This window comes from Rhincodon typus, chromosome 5, assembly GCF_021869965.1.
Source record: "Rhincodon typus isolate 14 chromosome 5, sRhiTyp1.1, whole genome shotgun sequence".
In the NCBI taxonomy this organism is placed as follows: domain Eukaryota; kingdom Metazoa; phylum Chordata; class Chondrichthyes; order Orectolobiformes; family Rhincodontidae; genus Rhincodon; species Rhincodon typus.
This window is the reverse complement of record NC_063336.1, coordinates 91955032-91970468: the sequence shown is the minus strand read 5'-3', so window position 1 is coordinate 91970468 and position 15437 is coordinate 91955032. Positions and strand designations below refer to the sequence as shown.

At 39.4% G+C, this 15437-nt stretch overlaps 1 protein-coding gene across 1 annotated transcript in view; it reads left to right on the top strand.

Moving 5' to 3' along the window:
• The window catches only part of LOC109928798 (CUB and sushi domain-containing protein 1-like), a 2165117-nt gene that overhangs the window by 1704458 nt on the left and 445222 nt on the right, over nt 1-15437 (top strand). Inside the window, exons 23-26 of the mRNA XM_048597409.1 lie at nt 6351-6467; nt 7003-7218; nt 7859-8047; nt 14334-14503. Of these exons, the coding sequence (XP_048453366.1) occupies nt 6351-6467; nt 7003-7218; nt 7859-8047; nt 14334-14503 (692 nt within the window). The remainder of the gene's footprint in view (nt 1-6350; nt 6468-7002; nt 7219-7858; nt 8048-14333; nt 14504-15437) is intronic.

The window sequence follows — 15437 nt, the reverse complement described above, 5'->3', positions numbered from 1 at the left end:
ATTAGGGAGATCTTGCCAAAACTATACAAGCCACTAGTCAGAGCACACCTGGAACAACGTGAACAATATTGCTGGCCTTATCTAAGTAAACTTCTACTGACATTGGAGACAGTCCAGAGAAGGTTCACAATATTGATTCCAGGTAGAGAAGAATTTTCCTCTGAGGAGAGTTTTAGGAGGTTGGGCTTGTACTCACTGGAGTTTAGAAGAATGAGAGGCAAACGTATGAAACATAAGATTTTTAGGAAGCTTGACAGGGTGGAGATAGAGAGGTTACTTTTCCTTGCAGGAGAGTTTTGGGCCAGAGAGCATAATCTCAGAGTAAGATGTCATGCATTTAAGATAAAGATGGGGAAGTTATTTTTCTGCCAGAAGACTGTCAATCCATGGAATCTTTACCTCAGAGTGCTGAGTTATTAAATATATTCAAAGCTCAGATAGATTGATTTTTAATAAGTAAGGGAATCAGGAGTGAAAGGGAAAAAGTCAGGAAAGTGGAGTTGAGGTTCATATAATCTCATTGAACGATAGAGCAGACTCAATAAGCCAAATGGCTTGTTTATGCTCCTACCTCTAATCGTTGTCTCAAGGGTATTAGATACTGGTAACGGTTTTGCTGTAGTAGGATACAAATTCAATCTTTAGATTGAAAACAAAATTTTTATTCCACTTCTGCTAAAGCCCAATCATGAATCCAAGAAATAACCGCCCTCTGATAATTAAATTATTAAATTATACTTAACTGTACTATAGCTTTGGACACAATTCCAACAAATAACAATTTTGAGCAAAACACTTCCTATATTTGTCCTTTTAAATGTAACAGTTGTGCACGTACTGCATTTATGACTTCAATAAGAAACATCAGGGAACAGTTTGACTATTGGAATAGCTGGGCATATTCTGGTTATCATTCTGTAGCGATAAACTCCCATGGAATAGCTATGAGGAGTTCTGATCCATTTTTATTCAACATGCTGTGACTGACTGTAGTTTACCATTGGCATCCTCATAATCAATGAATTGGTGATTACAAATTAAATAGACATTAAACTCCTTCTACAGCAAGGAACTTCATTTTAAAGCAATTCAGCAGTGCACAGGGTCCTTGGAGATGGTTTTATTTGATTTGTTTAGTATTTCGAAAATTGCTTTCTTTTAATTTATTTCAAACCAAGTAATTCTCAGTTGCTACAGAGTGCCTCATGAAACCAAACAAAAACTTGTATTTATGTAGCTTTCTTAGAATCATAGAATTCTACAGTGTGGAAGCAAGACATTCGACCCATCAAGTCTACACCAATCTTCTAAAGAGCATCCCACCTAGACCCACCCCCTACCTCATCCCCTGTAACCCTGCATTTCCCGTAGCTAATCCACCTAATCTGCACACCCCTGGACACCACGGACAATTTAGCATGGCCAGTCTACCTAACCTACACATCTTTGGTCTGTGGGAAGAAACTGGAACACTCAGAGGACATCCACTCAGACATGGGGAGAATGTGCAAACTCCGTACAGACAGTTGCCCGAAGGTGGAATCCAACCAGGGCCCCTGGCCCATGAGGCAACAGTGCTTACCGCTGAACCTTCATGCTGCCCCATAATGTAGTAAAACAACCTAGGCACATCATGAAACAAACTTTGACACCATAATGCAAAAGGAGTTTTTGGGACAGTGGACCAATGACTTTGGCAAAGAGATAGATTTTAAGGAACTTCATAAAAAAGGAAGAGAGAGACAGAGGTATAGAGATGCCCATTTATCTGCTCCTTCTTCAGTATCCAAAGGCCGAAACATACCTTCCAGGTAAAGCAGCACTTTACCTGCACTTCACACCATCTAGTCTACTGCATTCATTGCTCACAATGTGGTCTCCTCTACATTGGGGAAACAAAACGTAGACTGGGCAACGGCTTTATAGAACATCTACGTTCTGCCTGCATAAAAGACCCTGAGCTTCCAGTTGCCTTCCACTTCAACACACCACCCTGTTCCCTGGCCAACATCTCTGCCTCTGGCTTGCTGCAGTGTTCCAGTGAAGCTGAGTGCAAGCTGGAAGCACAACACCTCATTTCCACTTGGGGCCCCTGCAGCCCTTTGGACTCAATATCGAGTTCAATAATTTTAGAGCCTAAACTCTCCCATGTCCCAGCCCCCTACCCCATACACCAGGCCTTGTATTCACATAGCCTGCCATTACATGCCACATATTGTTAACCACTAGCAGTCTCCACTAACATCTGTTCACTCTCCTGGCCAGATAGTTATCCACTCCTTTGTCTGTCCAACAGTTCTTCTCTCTTTTTGGGATGTATCCCTACCTATCGTTTACTCCTTCCACACCGACACCACCAGCACCCCCACCCTCACCACCCCGCACCACCCCCCCACCCCCCCACTTCCCGCTCTATCTTCTGCATACAAACGAACATTTTCCAAGCTACCATCAGTTCTCAGGAAATATTAACGCTGATCTCTCTTCACAGATTCTGCCAGACCTGGTGAGCTTTTCTGAGCAACTTCTGTTTTTGTTGCTGATTTACGGCATCCGCAGTTCTTTTAGTTTTGATTTAAAATCCATGATAGTTCGTTGTCAAAACCAGATATAGAATGGAATCAGAGAATGGTACCTGACACATCATTCAGATCCAATATCGCAGGCCAGTAGGACTCCTCAGCTGGAGCTTGTCCGCTCCATTCATGTTTTTTTCTTTTTTGTTTTGCTGTTTTGTGTTTTCTTTAACCTCCCTTCTTCTCGTTGATGTCCTGAACTCCCAGCCTCAGTGTGGACTCGGACTCGGACTCTCGGCCTCAGCGTGGATTCTGTGAGGCTGCCTGCTGGCCTGGCGTGGATCAGCGTGGCGGTCTCTCGGCCCAGTGTGGCGGTCTCTCGGCCCAGCATGGCGGTCTTTCGGCCGGGTGTAGTGGTCTCTCAGCCCAGTGTGGTGGTCTTTCGGTCTGGTGTGGCGGTCTCTCTGCCTGGCGTGGCGGTCTCTCGGCCCGGCGTGGCTGTCTCTCGGCCTGGCGTGGCGGTCTCTCAGCCCAGCGTGGCAGTCTCTCAGCCCAGTGTGGTAGTTTCCTGGCCCAGCATGGCGGTCTCTTCGTGGCGTGGCATGATGATCTTTTTGCCTCGCATGGCCTCAGCATGGACCTCTTGCCTCAAGACAATTCCAGAGTGGACTGCTGACTTGGAGACCCTCAAGGTGAAGCCCGACATGGTCTGGAATCAAGGTCCAGGGCCAACTAAAGGCTAGGTGCAGCCATGGACAGGGAAGGAAGGACTGCTATTCTGAACTTTTTATTTCTTTATTTTTCTAATTTGTTCATATGATTTGTAATGCTGGACTTCTTATTTCTTTATGTTTCTAAATATGTTTTCCCTTACAGTTTGTAATTAAGAATCTGTATCTAGGTCCTTTGTACTTAAGATGGCGCTGTAAGTGGCGACGTGTAGACTTTTCACTATCCTCATTTGAGTACATGTGACAATAAAGCTAACTCTAATTCTTTAAATAAGGAAACCATTCAACCCATTGCAAATGTGTTGCTTTTCTGATAAAGATGAGCCCATTCATTCATATGCCTCTACTATTTTCTCATACTTTCTTCAAGCCATGTTCCATTATGCTCATGAACCCAGTTATGTATGTCTCTAAAGAATAATGGTCCGAACACTGATGCATGATTGACAGCAATGTACATATCCCTTCCATCTGGAAAAACATCCATTCATTATTCCCCATCCACTGGCATTTCGCCAAATCTTTGTCAATGCTGCGACATCATTTTGAATATTCAATTTTATCAACAAGCTCCTTGTATGCAACCTTATTCAATTAATTTTGAGAATTTATTGGATTTTCTTTATCACTTGCGCTCAGCCAGTTCCTTGAACAAGCATCTTGGAAATTTGTCGGATACAACTTCTTTTTCACTAATTTATGTGTATTGCCCTTTATTTTACTTCAGGCATAAAAATTAACATAATCTGTTATTCCATAATATATAAAGTGTTAACTCGTATTAATATTGACTTGTCTGCTGGACAGTTGGTTTGCGAAACAGTGTGATGCCAACAGCGTGGGTACAATTCCCGCACTGGGTGAGGTTACCATGAAGGGGTCTCCTTTTCACACTCTCCCCTCACCTAAAGTGTGGTGGCACCCAGGTTAAATCACCACCAGTCATCTCCCTCTAATGATAGAGCAACCCTATGGTCTGGTAACACTGTGGCAAGTTGATACAAAATTGAATAGAAGGTATAAATTCAATCCCAGAAACAGGCCATGCAGCCGTACAAGTCGATTCCAGCATATACGCTCCAGCTGAGTAAAAATGTATCTGTGTTATTTGTAATGTTTGTTCATTTGTTGGATATGGGCATCGTTGGCTGGGCATTTATTGTCCATCCCTAGCTGCCCTTAAGAAGGTGGTAGTGAGCTGGTGCATCAACCACTCCATATGATACTGAGTTCGACATTTTGATATTTTCTTGCACTGTGGTTTCTTTCATTATCGCAGTTGGATTTGTTTGTGACTTTCTTACCAAATGTGAATTTTGTCTACCAAAAACGAAAACATTGCTTTCAAGTCTGTTTGACCAAACCTTTACATAAACATCAGAAGCTCCATGAGGTCACCCTTTAGTTTTCTCTTTTCCAGACTGTTCAACCTTCCCTGATAAGTGCAACTTTTCAATTCTAGCATAAGTCTAGTCAATCTTTTTGCAGTATTTCTATACCCTTTGTGTACTTTGAATGCCAGAACCATTCTCAATCTTTCAAGTATGGTCTCATTAATGTTAAATATGTTTATCATACTCCCTCTAATTTTCATTTTTACCCTTCTTAAAAACAAACCCCAAATGATGGATTTACTTTGTGGTCAAACTGTGTTGCTGCTTTTAATGTTGTGGGTACCTCTACTCCTTGTTTCCATTGCTCTGTTGTCCCATTCAGACTGTAACTTTCAAGGCAGTATGCTTCCTCCTTACTTTTTGATCAAATTGTAGCATGATACATGCATCTTTATTGAAGTAGTTTTGCCAATTGCATGCATTTTCCAAGTCTTATGACATTAAATAGAATAGAGATAAGGAAGACTTTGAGTTTGTTAATTCACCTTGCATTCATATGGAGCATACATACAAGAATCAGTCATTAATCTTCTATACGTTATGCTCACATTTGAGCCAATGAGGACAATTAGTGCCAAGAAATTTCATAGCACAAACATTTATAAATGTGTCTCTTAATCTTGAGTTTGTACTTTGATCTGTGCTGCTATGTTACCTGTTAAGATTCTTCAGCCAGATTCTGCATGCTGTTTAAAAAAAAAGTGACTGTTTCTGCGGATAGATTTGTGTAAAAGTGCTCATAATGGGGAACTGTGTTCAAAGAGAGCACAGATCAGAGATTGATGTCACAATGCTGTAGCAATGTCTTCAGTTCATGCTATCCTAATGTATGTTACATACTAAGAGCGCTGCTCAGGTGTGTTTACCTATCATGGCACTTCAACCTTTCTCAAATTTTACATAAGTAGAAATTTTAATTCGAAATCTGTTACAGTCTCTTAAACTGATTGAATTTTGCAGCTGCATAACAATTTAGTTCCTTCAAGTTGAAATATTAAATAAAGCACTGTAGTAAAATTCAATAGTTAGAAATTGCCAATACTGCAATCACGACGGTGAACTGATTGTTTACACTGAAAATCTTAACAGCAATCTTCAGTTTCCATTAGATCCTAACAGGCCAGAAGAAACCAATTTTTGTCTGTCTAAAGCATTTATACTACCTGCATATTAACAGTATCCCCGACTTGAATTTTGAAAGTATTCATTCGAGTTCAGATCCAGAAGAAAGACTTGGCATTGTGCAGTGTTTTACAAAAGTTAATTTAAAATCAGGCAGAAGTTATAATATAGATATGTTAATATTGAAATCATTCCAGAGTTATTATTTATACCACAGTAACTTCAAGGTGAAAGCAGTTTAATAGGACAGAAATCTGCTGCTTTTCATACTTTTTCAAATCATCTGCCAGTATTATCCCCGACACAGTGAAATGCAGTTGTGACAAAGTAATGTTCATTGCATAAGGAATTTATACTAATATCAGATTTCACTTGTATTGGAGCATTATTTTTTGTTTGCTGTTCATTGAACTTTCTAATTTTGCAATGTAATGTTTAATTTATTTCGACTTCTATATATAAAGATTATAAGTCCTATTTCATGCTAAAGTCACAAACCATTATTTATTTTCTGCCTGGTGCTAAGGTGTAGGGCAAAGGAGATGTCTTTTTCTTTCATCGGTAAAAATCTTTTTTCTTTGTTTTAGCTTTCTGTGGTGGCTATGTTCGTGGTACAAGTGGAACTATTCTGTCTCCTGGATTTCCTGATTTTTATCCTAATTCCTTGAACTGCACTTGGATAATTGAAGTGTCGCATGGAAAAGGTAAATCCAACTATTTTTCTTCATAGCATTTTCCTCTTTGGAGTCAACACCGCAGCACCCCCCCAAAAAAAAAATTGTTTAAGAAATTTAAAACTGTAACAGTGAAAACTGCTTCAAACTTTTTGATCCATTATTCAGTTGAACCCTTGAGGAGTATCTGACATCCCTCCCCAGGGCGTCTTATATTTGACTGCAGTCCCACATACAGTGGTTGACTGTAACCTCAGGAATGGCTGAGTGAGTCACTCTGTTGTATGGATCTTTTACTTTGCAGCTCAAGAAAGCCATTGACGTCGTCCTTGAGTAATTAGAGATAGGCAATACATGTTGCTGTTGAAGAAATGTTGACAACCTGAAACTATTATTTCATTTTGCATGAGTGTGTTAATCGAGGTACTACATAAAAGAAATGAACTCTCTGCAAATCAAAAGTTTAATTTTAACAGAATGTGCAAATTGGAATTGATGTGCCAGAGCTGTCAGGGACCAATGTCACTCAAATCTCTATTTCAATATTTCTTTGGTTTATTTTCAGGCGTGCAGTTGGTATTTCACACATTCCACCTTGAGAGTTCTCATGACTATTTAATTATCACAGAAGATGGAAGCTTCACCAATCCTGTAGCAAGGCTCACGGGCTCTGCCCTGCCTCCCACTATCAATGCAGGCCTATTTGGAAATTACGCAGCACAATTACGCTTCATTTCAGACTTTTCAGTTTCTTATGAGGGGTTCAACATCACGTTCTCAGGTAGGACACCTTACTTCCACTCAACCGACTGAAGTTATTTGAAAATTAAAATGTAAAACAAAGGACGAAATGAAAAGCTACCTCTGGAAATGATGTGACGCAACCAGCTGAATGTTGGTCATTTTACTGCCCTGTCAATTTTTAGCTATGATTTTGAATGTTCAAGACTATCAATATCATTGTGCCTATCATGATTAATTGAAAGAAAAATAAGTAACTTAAATGACTGACCTTATGGAAAATATCATCTGATACACAAATCCTCTGCATAATAATTTACAAAATATCCAAAGCTATGTATCGTGAGTGGATTGGAAATCTTGACAGGCATGAACAGAGAAAATAATTTGGTGATTATTATGAATTTGCATTTATTTTTAGCAAAGTGAGCTTTCTATGGAATAGAATGCTCAAGTTTTAGTTTCTTATTGGGTATATCTTCAATTCTGACATACTTAATATTGGAGAGATTAGGGCAAACTTTTTGAATTATTCGTCAATGTCCATTTCTGTTTGTCTGTTTTAGAGATTATCTTTTTGGATCCATCCATAACCACATGCTTCAACAAATAATGAGAAAAATATTTCATATTTTTACAACATACATTTGTTTTGTTGATTTGAAATATTCTCTTTGCAGAGTATGAACTGGAGCCTTGCGATGATCCTGGTGTCCCTGCTTTCAGCAGGAGAATTGGGTTTCACTTTGGAGTGGGGGACTCGTTGACATTTTCCTGCTTTCCTGGATACAGACTCGAAGGTGCTACTCAAATCACCTGTTCTGGAGGGGGACGGCGTGTGTGGAGTGCACCTCTTCCAAGGTGTGTGGGTAGGTGGTCACATGCTTTCATTTCATGCATCCTAAAGTTGAGTTTACTCGAGATTTTGCTAGAAGAAGTTCAGGCACAAAAATAGACCCCCAACAACATGATATTACTCACAATATCAATCAATTCCAAGAATTCCTTAATTTCACATTGACAGCTCCTAGAGACATTTGTTAAAAGTCAAATTGTTAAATTTCAAGAAAAAAGTTGACCATAATAAGTCAATACATCAAAGTTAATTGAGGTTAACTATGAAATCTTGATACTCAATCCTTGGATGATACATAGGGGATACAAATTAAAGACCTGTATATGTGGATTTTTTTGGATACTTAATGGAAGTTATTTTATGCAATGAAGTATAAACAGAGATACAGTTCAACTTTGATAAGGTGCAACTGCTGCAATATAACTCAGGTGGGCCCTCAGCAGATTAGGAAATACAAGTTGTGCTGAAAGCAGGACAAGTGATCACAGAGAGATTTGAAACTGACTGATATGGACCTTCTCTTCATTGGTAGCATGTGGTTACTGAAAAATGTGTTTGTTAATCACAGGTTTATCTCTCTGACCTCGATGTAGTGATGAGTAGGCTTGAGTTCAGCAAAGCTTCCTGCAATCATATAGAAATTAGACGTGTGTCTTATGAAATCTATTATAAATTACATTACATGACATGTTCAGTGTTGTCACTCACAATAGCATAAACATGTGAAAACAGGTGTTTTGAAAAAAATTGAATAATTATCACTAAGCAACTCTTTGCATTATGGTTGTACCATCCATGCCATCATGGATTCTACCTGACCTGTTTAACCACTGAAGTAACTTTCTTTGAATATTTCCCTATTCATGCATGTAATGAAGCAAAACACAAGAATATTCATCTACTCTGTGTTTCGTTGTCTAACTTTGGATTGCTCTCCTCCGCTCCACAGCTTCAAGAACCACCACATTGAATCATTGAAATCTGGGTCTATATTTAAAACCTTCACATCCATTTTTGACCTAAAATTGATCTTTTTTTTTACTGAAGAGATAATTCTTTGCATCACCAGACAATTCTGTGTTCCCTCATTCTGTGCTTGCTGTATGAGATATAAGGTCTATTTATATCACCTACATCTTCCAGCCTTTCTGATAGATCACCATCACGGTCAGCACAAAATATTCTTTCTCCCTACAGAAAAAGTGTAATTCTCTGAGCAGAATCATAATGCAGAGACCTAAGTGCTTGAATTGTGATTGTTGATCTGTTTCAAAACCTCTTCAATTCACTCACTAATATCTTCATTTGAGGTTGGAGCCTAAAATTACACATTTTTAAAATGTAGCCTCACCTATGACACTGACAAATTTGGGAGCATTTCTCTCAACAGCTAAATGCTTTTGTGTTGTGTCTAAACAATTCAGATGAATACCGATCACTATAACTCAAGTTGTGTAGGAGAAGGAAGATTTTCCTGTTTAGACATTTCCCTGAACGTGCCTCAGGTGCAACATAATGTGAGAGATGACTGTTCACATTTTTCCTGAACTGGTTTACATCAATGTCATGAAACAAAAACCTATTGATCTGCTCTTGGCTGAAACTGGCATGCAAACTTCAGTCAAAAATATTTGTGAGGCTTTAGGCCTGTGTCTGTGGTTTGAGGTTTCTGTTCTTCAGAAAACTGTTTCTCCAAACACAAGACAAAGGAAATGTTGCCCTTATATGCAGGTTGCCTTGGAAAGGATCAGATTAGGCTCATCTTTCTTATATGTAATTCAGCTTCTGTGTAGAATAATTTCTTCACTCTGAAGAAAAACCTAGGAAGTAAATCATGGATACCTATACACAATAACCGCATCTTTTCTCATTTGTTAACGGGATGTGAACACTGATGGTGAAGCCGTTATTTGTTGACCACCCCCAAATGTCTCAGAGAAAGTGACTGTGAGCCTCCTTTTGAACTGCTGGAGTCATGTGCTCCACGAATATCATTAGTATTGTTTGCAAGGAATTCCTAGAATTTGAACCAGCACTGTGAAGAAACTATATTGTGATTCCAAGTGCTACAGTTCCAAGTCAGGATGATGTGTGACTTGGAGTGGAACTTGTACCTAGTGTTCCCATATGTCTCCTGCCCTTGTATTTCTCGGTAATCGAGATTGTATGTTTATAAGGTGCTGTCAAAGTAGGCTTGGTGAGTTGCTGAAGTGCATTTTGCTGATGGTAAATATTACTGCTGCTGTCTATTGTTGGTGGACAAAATGCATCTTTAAAGCAGTGGATGAAGCATCAACTGGGTGGCCATTTTTTTTCCGGGTTATTTTGAGTTCCTCGAGTAATGATACTGCTGCACTTATCAATCAAATGGAGAATATTCTATCGCACCCTTAAATTGTGCCTTAGATGTTGGACAGGCAGTGGGGACTCAGGAGGTGAATTACTCACCACGTATTTCCCAAACCCTAACCTGCCTTTGCATCCACAGCCACTGACTTGTCCAGCTAAGCTTCTAGTCAATGATAACCCTGAGGATGCTGCTATGAAATGACGCAGCATTGATAATGCCATTAAATGTCAAAGGGAGGTGATTAGATTCTCTCATTTTGGGGAGAATCCATTGATAACAATCAGCATCTCTAACCTTATAATGAAGAGAAGGTCATAGATAAGCAGGTAATGACAGTTGATTCTAAGACACTACTCTGACAAACTCCTGCAGTGATGTCCTGGGGCTGAGATGATTGATCTTCAACAACTACACCACTGTCCTTTCTACTGGGTATGACTCCAACCACTGGAGAGCTTTCTCCCGATTTTCAATTATTTCAACTTAGTTCAGTCTCCTCGGTGACAAACTCAGTTGAATGATGCTTTGACATTATGGGTAGTCTTTCTCATTTCCCCTCCAGCATTCATTTCTTTTGTCCAGGATTGGAGCAAGGAAGACCAAGACTGTAATGAAATCTGGAACCAAATGCCTTGGCAGAACATAGACTGAGGATTGGTGAGCAGGTTATAGCTGAGTATTGTTGTCGGATAGTACTGCTGATGATGGACAGAACCTGCCTCTTGTGGACAGCACCCGACTGGGCACTTTTCAACCTTGTAGAGGTGGATGCCAATGTTGCAGCTGCACTGGAATAAATCAGGCTGTTTTCAAGGCTTAAAAGCTTTGCCATATTCCATGCCTTCAGCCATTGACTGATATCAGATGGAGTGAATTGAATTGGCTGAAGGTTGGTACCTGTAATGTTGGAAATCTCATGAAGACATTGGTCATGCACTTAACAGATCTGTTTGAAGTTGGTTGTGAATAATTAAGCCTCAACTTTTTGCATTGATGTGCTTGCTTGGCCAACATTTAGATTGCAGATATTTGTATAGACTCCTTTTCTGGATATCTGTTGACATTTCTGCCAGCATTCACAACTGAATGTGACATACCTGCTTCTTTTGGATCTATTAGTTGTGGGATTGGTTCACTCTCCCTAAAGCATGTTGCTTTTGTAGCTTCACCAAGATGATCTCTCATTACTAGGTTCAGCTGGTGCTGCCCCTGGAATGCAGGGTAATCTGCTGGATTAATGGCATTGATACAGTGAGGGATATGACAAGGCCTGATGTTACGGACTGCTGATGATAGAACCTCAGAACTAGGCTACGTCTATTCTAAATCTATCACAGTCAGCATGGTTGAGGGCCAAAGTATCCAATGGAGAAATTCTCAGTGTGAAGATGGGATGAGTAATGGGGATGGTTACTCCTGTTAATACTGTCAAGGACAGATGCAATTGTGACAAATAGATGAGCGACGTTGACTCTCTTACTACCTGCCACAGCCTAGTCTGGAAGGCATGTCTCTCAGGACTCAGTCAACTCTGTTGACAGTGGTGCTAATGGGTCAGTGTTTATGGTTGATGTTGAAATTCCCCACCCAGAGTTGGTTCTGTATCTTTGAAATCCATAATGCCTCTTCTAATTGGTTTTAAAATGAAGAGTACTGATTGATCAGTTGATAATAGGTGTTATTCAACAAAAAGTTTCCTTGCCTATGATGTCATGAGGCATTGTGAGATTCAGAGTCAGTGTTGAGGTCTCCCAAAGTCAATCCCTGCAATCTATGTAATCATACTTCTGCCATCTCAGGTAGGACTGTTCTTTTTAGCAATCTCCACCACACTCTCTGCTGACATGATCATCCTTAATCATCCTCTCCTCCTCAATGCTGTGCTACTGCCATCAGCCCTGGAACCACCCATTATAACCAAACCCAAGCGCTCTATCACTTATCTGGTATTCTGCTTAGTTGGCACCTGACCTGCCTGGCATATCTAACACCCTGACTTCTCACTTAGCTTACACACTTACCCTTTCACAGCAGCCATTAAAATGTCTCACTGGATGTGTAATGCTGGACATTGAAATCTCAAAGCACTGGTTTCTACAAAGGGAGGATAGTTTGTCCTCTCCTGACAATGCTGCACCACATGGGAACTATGTTGACTTCAGATATACTCTGTGTGTCTGACATTCTATAAACAACTTCTTTTTTCATTCCTTATGTGATGCCAACTTATTTTCTAAACATCATACTTATCCATAACTTTTGAAATATTTTTTTCCAATGATAACTATTTTTTAGATTCTTTTGTTGGAAGGTTTTTTCCATATAAGGTACCTGTTCAAAATACTGTAATAGCCAGACCTTTGAGGAGTCGGACTTTACTGAATGTCACGATCATGAGATACATGACTTTCAATAATAGATGATGGCGTTGGCCATATATACTAACATCTGAGATCATTGTTTAATGTTACATTCTGTCTTCTTTTCCTCTTTGCGCAGTGCTGTCTATCATTGTACTAATGTGCACTATTTCTGCTGCATCAATATTGAGCGATGATTTATGCTGAGATTCACTCCAAACTCAGCACCTCTCAATGGGCCACCAATAGATCCCTTTTCTCAAGATTTCGTTGACTTTCTTCCTGTTGCTGAATCGACAGGGAATGGAAGCACGCGGTATGCTGAAATTGAGTTGGACAGCTGAAACTAGGATTTGGACTCAGGCTCTCTGACTGAAAATTCAAAACTCCATCTATATATGCTGAGATGGTGTAGTACTCTAGTGCCACAGTGTGGTGGCTATGATTGTCCAATTCTGCTCTGAGAAACCATCAACCAGAAGCATGAGTTCTTTTCCACCATTGGTGGAGAAAAAAGTTACAAAGGAAATGCATTCCCAATTTGCACACAAGTCACCTGCTAGCTCACTCAAAGCAGTATTGGTAAAGGTTAGGGTGTTGGACACACATCCACATTCTTGGCTGCAGCCACTGTGTTTGCCAGGAACCTAGAGAGTTGTGTGAAACTGTTGTTGGATAGTTTCAACTAGAATTAGCAGAAAACTGTGAAAAAGAAATTGAATTCAAAATCTAGCCGAAGAATAATTTTGCGATAGATGACAGTGAAGCAGAATGCTTTCTAAACTGTGATATGATGATGGCCATACGCTGTTGAAAAATACAACAAGATTGTGCATACATATAATAAAAAAAATTCCAATGTTCACCCAGTGTTTTGCATACCTAACAGCAAAACCTATAGAGAATGAACCTTCACCTACCACATACATAGTGACCCAAGGAGATATTGTCCCATTCACTACGTTAACAGATTTCTCGCAGTTTCCACATAATTTCATAACTTGGAGAGACTGCAAGAAAATACAAACTGACAAGCTTTGCTCACAAACATGGAATCTCCAAATTAAGTACAGCATTTCAAGTTATGGCAGCAACGAATTGGACAGCATTGCATGAGCAGCAGTTGATGACATGGAAGCCTATCTTTATGCTGAAACACGTTTGATAATGAATCTATTCTACCCTATTTAATAGTTATTTAAAAGTTCACATATTACTCTTAGGATTCCAAAATTATCTTGTTTTCTGCATAATTACCCTCAGCAAATCTTGCAGCTAATAAGCTGAATAAATGGTTCACTTTTGTGATTTTTAAATATTATGGTTAATAGTGCTTACAACTGAGGAAAAAAGTTCACAATTTCCAGTTCAAGTCTTAGACTTTTGGTGTCTCTTGTGTCACATAACTGACACCCAATGTGTGGGCTGTTTACGTAGATGACCTTACGTGGGAATCCTAGAGGATATTTTTGCTGCAGACAGCAATTATATGTAGTATTATGTAACTGAGTTGTAATTTGTGTCTTTATTTTCTCTGCATTTACTCTAAAAGATGTTTTAACTGCTTGCACTTTGTATTTGTGACTTAGCTGAATGTGGAGCCTCTGTATCAGCGACAGAAGGTACTCTCCTGTCACCAAATTATCCGACCAACTATGAGAACAATCATGAATGCATCTATAGAATAGAGACTCAGTCAGGGAAAGGAATCCGCCTTCGAGCCAGGATGTTTGAACTTCAACAAGGCGATGTTGTCAAGGTAACAGTGACCTCAGTAGACGTAGTTTCTTTTGTTTATACAAAATAATCTAATCAATAGTTTCACTCATTCTGCAGAATTTCAACAAGGTAGATATGTTGAAAGTAAAATTATACACATGGATTATTTGAAGCGACTTGAACTACGAATTTATTGATTGAAGAACTTTAATTCAGATAATACATCATTGGTTTTCGCCTTTAATTTTGATAGTTGAACTTTAAATGGTTCTTATTTCCGTTTGAACTATGATCAACTAAAACTCTGTCAAAAATATGATCAATGAATCATAGCCAGGAAGTTTTCAAGTTTAATTTTTGAACATTTGTGAATTAATTCAAATTAGTCAAGGTGGCAGCTGGGGTCTCCATTGCATTAGGTTAGGGAAGAGAAATCACAAGACTGGGTTCACAGAGGTTTGTTTTATTCCACTGACTTTGTGCAACTTTTTTGCTGATTCTCACTGTCCAGTCTCATGTAAAATGAAAAGAAACATTGGGTATATCTATATTTCATATCCAGAGAATGTCCTGCATTTTGCTTTTCTCAATTTACATTCTTTCTTGACTTAGCCTTCCTTGGAGTGATTCTAGGGTAACAATCTGGGTGGGGGGATGAACATTCCAATATCTCATCAGAATGCAACTCTATGCCATTTGTGACAAAGTTACGCTTTTTGGGACAAAACCCAAGCGCAGCAGAAATTCAGGAGGCCTTACAGCATCTTTTTCTTTTAATTCACTCATGAGATATAGGTGTCACTGGCTGAGGTAGCATTTACTGTCCATCCCTAGTTGCCCTTCAGAAGGTGGTAATGAGTTGCCTTCTTGAACTGCTGCAGTTCATGTGCTGTAGGTAGATCTACAATACTGTCAGGAAGGGAATTGCAGTAATTTGACTCAGTGACACTGAAGGAACAGTGATATATTTCAAG